General features: G+C 58.4%; 1 protein-coding gene across 1 annotated transcript; it reads left to right on the forward strand.

Moving 5' to 3' along the window:
• Nucleotides 1-816: 816 nt before the first annotated feature.
• LOC102089079 (chloride intracellular channel protein 2) lies at nt 817-10,162 on the forward strand. Its single transcript, XM_005512172.4, has 6 exons — nt 817-1,270; nt 5,950-6,059; nt 6,485-6,610; nt 7,661-7,767; nt 8,147-8,328; nt 8,485-10,162. The coding sequence occupies exons 1-6, from the start codon at nt 1,214-1,216 to the stop codon at nt 8,644-8,646; spliced, it is 744 nt and encodes a 247-aa protein (XP_005512229.1). The 5' UTR covers nt 817-1,213; the 3' UTR covers nt 8,647-10,162.
• The last annotated feature ends 261 nt before the right edge of the window (nt 10,163-10,423 follow it).

Below are 10,423 nucleotides of genomic sequence, written 5' to 3' on the forward strand. Positions count from 1 at the left end.
ATTTCCAAGCCCAATTACTTCAGGGTGGATGCTTTCTTGTCAGGGTTTGATTGTTTTTAGGAAAGTCTAAGCTGGGGAGAGGGGTGGGGGGCTGAGTCAAGCAATCAGGATCCCCATTTTGTGCAAAGCTCTGTACCAGCTATAGGGTTCTGAGGTGCGAGACGGGACCCGCCCACGAGAGGAGTTAAGCCTGTGGATGCTGGGAAGCCATGTCCGCTGGGAAAACAGCCAGGCCGATCTGACAGCAAATGTTTCCCTCCCATCCTGGGGAGAAAAGCAAGCTGGTCATCCTTCCTGAGAAACAGCCCTAATTCCAGGAACGGGGCCCTGCTGGGGGGTCAGTCCTGGAGACATCCCATCTCCCTGCCGCATACCGCCCTGGCTGGGCTGCTGCCAGCAGCGCTCTGGGATTCCCCGCTGCACCCCAACACACTCCAGCCTCTTTGCTTTCCCTCCCTGGCTGTTTTGCAACCCTTCCTGCCCAAGGTCTGCGCCCTGGCAGCGCTCGGCCAGCTGCAAAGAGCCGGTGGCAGGCGGCCAGGCTGCCCTGCTCGGCTTCCCCGAGCCCTCACCCGCTCAGCGCTGGCTCCTGCAGTGAGGGGTGCTTGGAGGAGCCCCCCCGGGGTGGCGGGCAGGGAGAGGAGCTGTGCCCGCCCTCCTGGCAGCTGACCCCAGCAGCGGGAGTGGGGAGAGCAGCGGGAAGGGCAGCTTGGTTCACCCCAAAGACATAAAGAAGTGACAAGCACTGGGGTGCTAGTATCCAGGAGCAAGGATGGAGAAGGGACAAGACCAGACCAGAGCAGCACGAGGAGCGGTGGGCAAGGCGTTTCTCCTGCAAGCCTCTCTGTGCCCGGCTGGGAGGTGACGGCAGTGGGACAGGGCTGCTGGGGCCACCAGCTCCGAGGCGCTGGAGCAGAGCCTGGGCGGGTGCGATAGACTGGAAGGGGATCCGTGAGCACATCCAGATAGACCCGTGCTGAGTCACAGCTGGGAGGCCCCACAGCTTCCCCCTCCCTGCTGGCAGGTCCCGACGCACACCCCATCGCTCCTCCCTGCTTCAAAAGGAAGGAAAGGGCAAGCCCCAGCCCTCCGCGGGGCGAGAGTGCAGCCGAGGTGCTTGAGCCTCTGAAATCCTCCCCTCCCCGAGCTCTGCAGAGGACGGACCCACTCACCACAGCACCGAGCGGCCAGCGGTCCCTCCCCACACCACGGGATGGAGAGCCGGCAGCACAACGCCACCAAGGAGCCTGAGATCGAGCTGTTTGTGAAGGTGGGTCTTGGGGAGGACAGTTGCTCATTGGTGGTTCCCCGCTGGCTCATCTTCACCAGGCTGGGCGTAGGTGGTGGAAATTCATGGGTGTATTCACGTTTCGGGAGGCTGAGAATGGGTACCAGGCTTGGGATCGTTCACCGTGAAGGCTGGCTAAGTGGGTATCCAGTGAAGGGGAGCAGACATGCGGTGGCATGGTGACTGGTGAGGTGTCACGCCCAGAATCCTAGAAGATGCCCTGGTCTCACAGCACACCAGGGGAACGGCGCTGCTGGCAGCTGCTGTAAGGCAGGAGCAGGCACACGTGCACCTCTTGAAACCCGGATAAGAGCAGCCCCAGCCTGGGAACAGCAAGCGGGAGTGCTGAGAGCAGCCACTTCAGCTTCTTCTGTGAGCCAGGGTTGCGAAACAGAGCGGGGACGGCTTGGGGAGCCATCGCGGATGCCCACGTATGGGCGGGATGGGGCGGCTTCGCAGGGCAGCCCTGCAGGATTAGTTGCTGGAAACGTGTTTTGTTTTGTTTTGTTTTTTTTCCTTCCCCATTAAGCAATTTTCCAAACACTTCCTCTGGAACATTTTAGCGCTCAAGTTCCAAACAGCTGCAGCAGACGTGTGGTGTAGAAACAGGGGAGCTGAAGCTGGTGGCTGGTAACTTGTCCGCCAGCAGCGATGCCAGCGGGGCCCTGGGACACGCTGTCAAGTGACAGTGGCCAGGGCAGCGGTGCCTCCCTGTGCCACCACACGGAGGTTTTAAGGGCGGTTCCCATGCAGCCACTCAGCCCCTGGGCAGTGGATTCCCGTGGGTTTTGCTCAGCTCGGTGCTCGAAGGGACCGTGGGGTCTGGTCAGGGGCAGCGCTGGGCACCGTGCGGTGCCTTGCATGGGTCATAGCTGGAAATACGTGTTGGAAAGGGTTATCTGAGCCCTCACGGGAGGGATCCCCCCATCGCCTTGCCAAAACTGTGGCCATGGTGGTGCTTGCCAGACACTGAGCCTGGCCGAGCCCAATCCAGACAAGTGTATTTTCTTTGTTAAAGTAATTTCAGTCTTGAATTCCCTTCTTAGCACCACTTTTTCCCCAGGATGACTGGGGAGAAGAGGAGAATGAGGTGACTAATGGCGGCAGCACATTCAAGGGTGTTTTCAGAGGGAAGGGAAACAGAAAGCAAAGCAGCATCTCGTCAGGACTTCCCCTATGCCTTAATTTAGCATGAAAAAAACCCTCTAGCTTGTCTGTTAACAGACAAATTGATGCTGTGCCTCCACTCCTCCCACTCAGGACCCTTTTCGGAAGTCACTGCAGCTCAGCACAGTCCCGCGCTTGCAGCACCTCGTGCCTCTGTGGGGCCGGGTCCGCCTGAGACACGCTGCCGGTGTAACCCCCATCGCCACGGATCAGATGGTGCTGCTGCCCACTGTCCCTGCCCAGCTCTCACTTTGGCAAATGCTGAAGTTACCTTGGCGAGGATGGGAAGGGTGCGAAGCAGCTCCCTTATTGCTGTTGGGTTGTTGGCGGGCAGTCCCCAAAGGGCTGCGATATCTCACCTTCCTGTGGTCCCACTGACAACATCATCCCACTGACCGGGGGGCTCTCCCTGTCCGGGAGGAAGGACCCTCAGCCCCACAGGGCATTTAGTCCTCCCTAGGCTGATTCCCAGCTTTTGGGGTGGCTGTAGGAACCCTGGGCGGGTCCGGTGGGTGTTCAGCACTTAGCAGTGCCCCAAGCATGCAGAGCTGCTCCTTCCTCCCACCCTGTTTCATGCTGTTTCAACGAGGGGGAAACCACAGGAACTGCTAAGTAACTTTGAGGTTTCACTGCCTCCTGAGGCCTCCGAGAGCTGGGGCTAAAAACCTGCACCTCCCTGGAGTGCTGTGCTAGCCCACACTGGGTTTATCCATCATCTGGCAGGAAAAAGAGTGAGGACAGTCAGTCTGGGGGCTGCAGGCTCTGCACCCCCTCCCCAGTCTCCCCAGGGAGCAGGGGAAGAGGCTCTCTCGGTAGAAGGAAGTGAAGAGCGATGACTTCCCTGCTGTGCTGCTTGGGTTTGGCGGGGAGGGAGGGCGTGTGGCCATGAGTGTCCCCAGACTGCTTTCCCCCGAGCTCCTCTGGCTCCTGGAGGGCTTCCCCATGGCCACGCAGGTCCCAGCAGGACTATGCCAGAGCCCAGTGACCCCCGAGTGCTGGTGGAGCCGCCCTCTGCTGCCTTCAGGTAAAGATTTGGCTCTGAGCACCAGAAGATAGGACTGGCTTAAATTTTTGTCCCTGCAGAGGCCATCCTGATTTTCCTTTCACTCTGGTCCAAAATTCCCCACCTCTCTTTTAAAAAGACAAGAGAAAAATACAGCCTGAGCTGCTGAGGGGCTGGAGCTACAAGCGCAGCACAGCCTGCAGCAGGCAAGCACAGCCTGGGCACAGAGCAGCCCCGAGGGACGTCTTGCCCACCAACCGTCCCCTCCAGCACCCCCGTTGCTCCTCATGCGACTCCACCAGAGCCGCTCGCTGCCTTGGCTCAGCACTTCAGCTCCTGTGGGGCCAACAAAGTAACTTGCAATTAAGTCTCCTTGCTCCCAGCCTTGTGCTGAGCGAGGAAAGCAAAGGGGGGCACGGCCGGCTGACTGCTCTCTCCTCTGCCATCAGCAAGGTCCATTGCAGGACACCAGACAGGAAAGCATTAGTCCTAGTGCCAGGCAGCCACAAAAGCACCTTCTGAGTTGTTGGTGTTGGAGATGCTCCAAAGGATGGCGTTGGGTTTGGGTGGTAGGTGCCAGTGGTGACCGAGAGGGGAAGGGGAGCAGAGGTGCCCTGCTTTCATGCCGACTGACAGCCCTTGTGCTGTTTTCTGACTCTCCCCTCCGGCTCCCTCACAGGACATCCGATACGCAATTTTATCTGTTACCAAAGAAGCCATATTTGTTCCAAGCTGACACAGGACGCCCCTGAGCAGCAGCTACGCAGAAGCTATTCTTATTAATGGCCAGCAAAAAGCCTCATGTGTGAATTCAGCTTCACTTCTGGGTATATCCCAGAGAATCAATATATTTCTCAGTTCCCATTTCTTTTCTCGGGAGCATTATTTCATGACAGCTGAGCACAGGATTTCCATTCCTCTGGAAGGACTAAAAGGTGTTGTATGGTGGAAAACCAGACCATCACCTCCAGGTGACTACTCAGAATGCCAGGTTCTGTTTTGACCAGTTTACTGTTTCCCTTAGGGTGACTTTGAGGCTGGTATATCTCTCCTGGAGAAGCTGAGCACTCCAGAGTCCACAGGTTTCTGGGCACCTGTAGATTCAGGCGGGTGACTCATAGCACTTACAGCCCAGGAGAGCCAGGCACAGGTCTCTGCATCTTCTGCTAATGAAGCATCTCAGCATCCTAGCAAGGCGTGAGCTCTGGAGCCGCCTCCAGCTGCCCACCTTGGGTGTTATTGCTGCTACGTTACTTCTGCACCACCAGATCCTCCCAGAGCTCATCACCCCCCCAGTTAGCTGCTGGACTTCAGCTCACCAGCTGACATCAAGGCTTAGCACAGAGCCACAGGCACGAGCCATCCCGCTGGGGCTCCGTGGGAGCAGCATCCCTTGGGAAGGGGCTGGGGGAATCCACGCGCCACACGGCCACGGCTCGCGTGTGCTGAGGAACCAGCCCATTCTCTTAAAGAAACTGAGTTTCCTGTGAGCCATTTTACCTCTCATACTGCCGTGCAGCTTCGCTCTCTGAACAGCGCCCATGCTAGTTTCCATGCACTGGGGGAACCTGCCCCATTCCTCTTGACCAGACTCTTCAGGAGTTTTGGTCCTTTTTGCAAGGGATGTTTTTAGCTGCTGCATAGCAAGGAAATGGGCTTCACTCCACCTGCTGCTGCTTTCCCTTGGGATTGCTGAATGGGCATCATCTGCACGAGACACCGATGAGGGAGCTGTGGTGGGGCTCAGGCAGGTTGCCCAAGCTCCCTGCTTTCCCATGTCCCCACTGTTGTTTGACCCCCTCCTGGTGACAGAGCAGCCCCCTAAGTGCTGAGACACTGCAGCTGTGTCCATGCAGAGGTGTTGAAAGCGGCTGTTTGCACATGATACAACTTTAGGAGCCGATGCACGGCTCCATTCCCCACCATTGCTGGGTGGGATGCTGGCACAGATCCCCCCCCTGAAGACCCTCACCACCCCCAGCTCCTTCTCCTCCCTGAGGCCGAGCAGGCTGCTTGGGTGGTTCTTGGTCATGCCTGGGTTCATTTGATGCACACAAAACCGGAGGCAGACACTAACAGCACACAAAAACAAACCGCTCTTTTCCTGGCAAACATGAGCACATTTCCCTTCTCACCGCCCTCTCCAGCCTGGCCTCCCAGCCAAGCGGACCCTCCCTTCCTCCCCTTCCATCAGCAATCACCCTCCACCTCCTTCCCTTGCCTCCTTCTCTTCTTCCTCCCGGCTTTATCACACATTTCTGGGAATGATCCAAGCTCGGGCATCCTAAGGACACTGTCTGATGCTTTCCAGTGGCAGCAGGGCCACGGCTCGGGGAGGGGATCCTACAGCTGAGCCCCTGGTGCTGGGCCAAGCCCTCCATGTGCCTTCCTCCCGAGACCGGCTCAGTGGCTCTCCACTTCCAGTCATCCCATCTGCGCTTGGTGAGCACAGACGATGGGTTAAATCCTCATTTCTCTGCTTTCCTGACAGGCCGGTCTGGATGGAGAAAACATCGGAAACTGCCCCTTCTGCCAGCGCCTGTTCATGGTGCTGTGGCTCAAAGGGGTCAAGTTCAATGTCACCACAGTGGACATGACCAGGTGAGATGGCACCACGGCCCAGCCCTGTGGCAGCAGTGGGGTGAGATACTCTGTCTTGGCTGCCCCCCATCAGCACTCTCCTCCTGCCTGCACCGCTGCCAGCGTGTCACTGCGAGAGGGACAGGGTGACAGATCCTGCCTGCATGCTGCCCCTCGTGTCACGGGTGCAGGGGGAGGGCCAGCACGGGGGGCCAACCCCTGCCTGGCACAGGGACCCCTGTCCTGGTGGATGTGGGTGTGAGTCCGAGGCACCACAGGGCAGACCGAGAGGCTGGGGGCACTTACCAGTCCGCAAACCCAGCAGAGTGTGCAATGGGGATGATCCCGATCCTGCACACCCCCTCAGCCCCGGCTGTTCGCCCTGGGCAGGCTGGCAGGTGCAGACAGGTTGCAGGCTCTGAGCACTCTTATTTTATCCACTCCAGGAAACCTGAAGAGTTGAAAGATTTAGCACCGGGCACCAACCCACCCTTCTTGCTGTTCAACAAGGAGCTGAAAACAGACTTCATAAAGATCGAGGAGTTCCTGGAGCAGACCCTGGGCCCACCCATGTAATTGCAAACACGCTCCTTCCCCCTTTGGGGCCCGGCAGGCACGCCGCAGCATTGCGTAGTGCTCGGCAGATTGGGAAACTGAGGCAGGGTGTTAGGAGCTGCTTGAGAGCAGCCTGGGGAGGGGATTGGCTCCTCACCCAGCACCCTAAGCCATGCTCTGCAGGGCCAGGGGTTGTGATGCTGAGGGGCTGCAGCCCCCAGAGAGGGCGGTGGGTCAGGCTGCGGGGGGATGGGGACAGGCTGGGATGGAAAACAATGGGAGGAAATGCGCCGGTCCCTTGGTGCAGGCAGGGCTGGGGGGAGATGGAGAGCGAGGGGAGGTGGACCCCTGTGAGCTGGTGGTTTTGAGCTGGCTGTGACAGGGGGTGTTGGGGCAGAGGGGGAACGTGAGACCCCTTTGCCTGCTCCTGTCTGCTGCGCTCAGCTGAGCAAAAGCAAACGCCCTTGCTTGAATGCAGCGGTGCAGCTGGACCAAAGGGCTGCCGGGGGCACGCCCCCGCTGAGCTCATACAGGGCACTGCTCATTGCCGCCGAGGCAGCCTCCCTGTGCCCTGCATGGCTGCAAGCCCCCCCACCACCTGCGAAAGAGGAAGCATCAAATGCATTTGTCATCTGCCTCCTCGGATGTGTCTGTCCGTGCAGCACCCCCTGGGACACATCAGCAAGCGAGAGACTGTTCCTGAGGAAGTCACAGGAGCTTCTGGCTTCCCCAGACCCCTCTGGTGCCAACACACATCCTCTGGCTGGGCTGGAACTGCCTGTAGGCAGAGCTCTGCTATGGAGCTCTGCTGCCCCCAGCATCCCCAAAACAAGGAGTTTCTGCCCTGTGATTTTCCCCTAGCACACACACAAGATAATACAGCACCCATGGTGGCAGTTGCAGGAATTTAAAGCATCACTGTTCTCCCACAACCAGCTGAACATCACCTGCGTTGTCCAGTACCAGCCCTGGGCACCTTGGCCCAGGAAATGATGCAGCTGAGGGATCCTGCAGCTGAATCTCTTCCCCCATCCTTGCCTGCAACTGATACGAGTGTCTATTTAAAGGTACCCGCACCTCAGCCCCAAGTACAAGGAGTCTTTCGATGTGGGGAGCGACATCTTTGCCAAGTTCTCAGCATACATCAAGAACCCACGCAAGGAAGCAAATATCAGTAAGAAATGCAGGTGGGGGCTGGGGGGCTGCAATCTGCTAGGCTGGGGGTGGGGAGATATGCTTTTGCTTGTGGGCAAATCCTGTCAGCAGGAGGAGCAGGCAGGAGGGCGAAGGCAGTTCTGTGCTGCACAGGGTAACGGCCCTGTGTGCCGGTGCTGGGGAGAGCAGGTCTCGGAGGGGAGCGTGGGGTGATGCTGCTGCAATCCCCTGGGAGCAGAGGCCGGTCAGGGTCAGTGCTGTGCACCAGCTGTGTGGTTCTGAGGGCTTTGTCCCTGTGTGCAAAGCCTGGGAGAGTCTCAGTCACCCTGGCGCAGTCCTGGGCTGTGCTGGGCGCCCGGGGTGCTGGGCTGACTGCACTTGTTTCCCTGCCCACCCAGATCTGGAGAAGGCCCTGCTGCGGGAGTTTCAGAGGCTGGATGTCTATCTAAACACTCCTCTCCCCGAGGAGATTGACCAGGACAGTGTGGAGGATATCACCGTCTCCAAGAGGAAATTCCTGGATGGAGACCACCTGACGCTGGCCGATTGCAACCTCCTGCCCAAACTGCATATCATCAAGGTAATGGCATTGGCTCCCAGGGCCGAGGTGGGGGCACCCACTCCAAGAGGGTGCAAACGGGGAGCTGGAGGTCCTATATTTGTTCCCCTCCCAAACCACAGAGTGAATATTCCCCAGGTTTGGGAAGTCTCAGCCTCCTCCTCCTCTCCTCTCTAGATCGCAGCCAAAAAGTACCGTGACTTCGAGATCCCAGCGGACATGACAGGCGTCTGGCGCTACCTCAACAATGCCTACGCCTGCGATGAGTTCAGCCACACGTGTCCCGCAGACGAGGAGATAGAGCACACCTACGCCAGCGTCGCCAGGAAGATGACCTAGCCCTGCTCGGGATGTGCGGGCAGCGCTGCCCCTGGCCGAGCCCTCGACCTCCGCAGTCCTGACACAACCGAACAGCGGTTGAAGGAGGGACTGGAGGGGGTTTATGGCATTGCTACCTGCCGCCTTTCAGAAATAGCGCCTTGCTTCGCAGCCCCCTGCTGCTCCCTCTTCCTCCTCCGCCGGCTGGCTGCAGCCCCTGTGCACCATCAGTGCCGACCACGTGTACCAACCTGTCCCTGTGCGGCTGCAGTGGCAACTGCACCCTTACTCCCTGAAAACCAGGCTCACAGTCCGTGACCATGGGGCATGGGAAAACCCGAGTGCTAGCCTTCCACAGCAGCACTTTGGAAGAGATGAGACCCCAAATGGCTGGGCCAGCCCTGCCTCCCCGTCTGCCACTGGAGCTGCTCTGCTCTGCCAGCCCTGCGCGGTCCCAGCCATCCTGCTCGCTGGGACATCCCGGGATCCCAGTGCATCACAGGGACTGGAGCTGTTTGAATTTACCTGGTCGCCCTTCTGCACAGCACCCTGCGTTTGGGCAAGCCCTCTCTTCCACCAAGCCATTCAAGCTCCATCTGAAGATACTGAATAGCTCTGCTCCCGGTGGTTTATCGCAGTGACAAGTTGTTCTCACTGCTAGAGAGTTGTAACGTGTGCCTAACTCCCCATTAGGACAAGCGGGCAAGAAGATGCTGGGGATGACGCCTGGTGTGAAAGTGCCAGGACCTGCAGGAGGAGGGAAGCAGGGGTGGGAGGACTCATGAAAGGATGAGGATGGAGGGCTGAGGATCAGAGGATCCCTCCCATGTGTGCCAGCACCCAGGGCCATGTGCTGCTGGCTGCAAGGTCCCACCTGGCTCCTGTGAGCTAAGAAACCTCTCCCTGCCTCACAGGGCACTGCAGGAGATGCAGCCATGTGCAGCTCCAGCTCTACCATCCCCTCCCCGGTCCCCACCAAAGCTTCAGGTGCCTGACTGGGAGATGGAGGCCTGGGGTAGGGCATCTATCTGGTTTCCACACCCCAGTGCCAGACAGCCTAAGAGATTAGGGAAAAGCTGCTTTGCAAAGCACTGTGTCTGTAGGAGATAGGTTGTCAGGTTTGGTGCTCCCCGGCTCAGCATTGTGCCTTCCTGTCCAGTGTTGCTGATGCAAGAGGAGTCAAAGCTGCTCTGCTGCACAGCCATGACATTCCATCCTCCCCCATCTGATACCTCCAGCTCCCCCAAGGGCTCCTGCCTGTGTATTCAGCCAGCTCTCCCCAGCCAGCCCTGCAGGCAAAAAATACTGTACAGTGAGTGTGGTGGGTCCTGCGGGGACACGGTGACGGCAGAGCCCCCACCAGCCTCACTGCCACTTCCCTCTTTGCACTAAAAGCTGTGTCCTCGCAAGCCTGCCTCTGATAGCACTGGGTTTGGGGACTGGTTTTGTTGTTAATGGGTTTTGGTTTGTTTGGTGGTGTTTTATTTTTTTCTTTTTTTTTAAACTGAGAATGACAATAAACTATATTTTAATATGCCTTGCTGTGTACTGTCAGTGCATGGGCCAAGGCCTCCAGGCACGGAGGGTGCTGCAGAGGGTGGAGGGGGCTTCCCCATGGTGGAAAACCTTTTGAGATTTCATACAAGTGAAGCTGTAGCCCCAGTCTCTGCCATTCTGGATCATTGGGATGCACGTGGCAGCTCCTGCCCTGCCTGCAGGAACGGTGTCCCCCCCTGAGCCACACGCGCTGCCACCTGCCTGTGTCACCCACGCGGCTGTGGGAGGATGCAGGACCCAG

This window comes from Columba livia, chromosome 12 (genome assembly GCF_036013475.1).
Source record: "Columba livia isolate bColLiv1 breed racing homer chromosome 12, bColLiv1.pat.W.v2, whole genome shotgun sequence".
NCBI classification, from domain to species: domain Eukaryota; kingdom Metazoa; phylum Chordata; class Aves; order Columbiformes; family Columbidae; genus Columba; species Columba livia.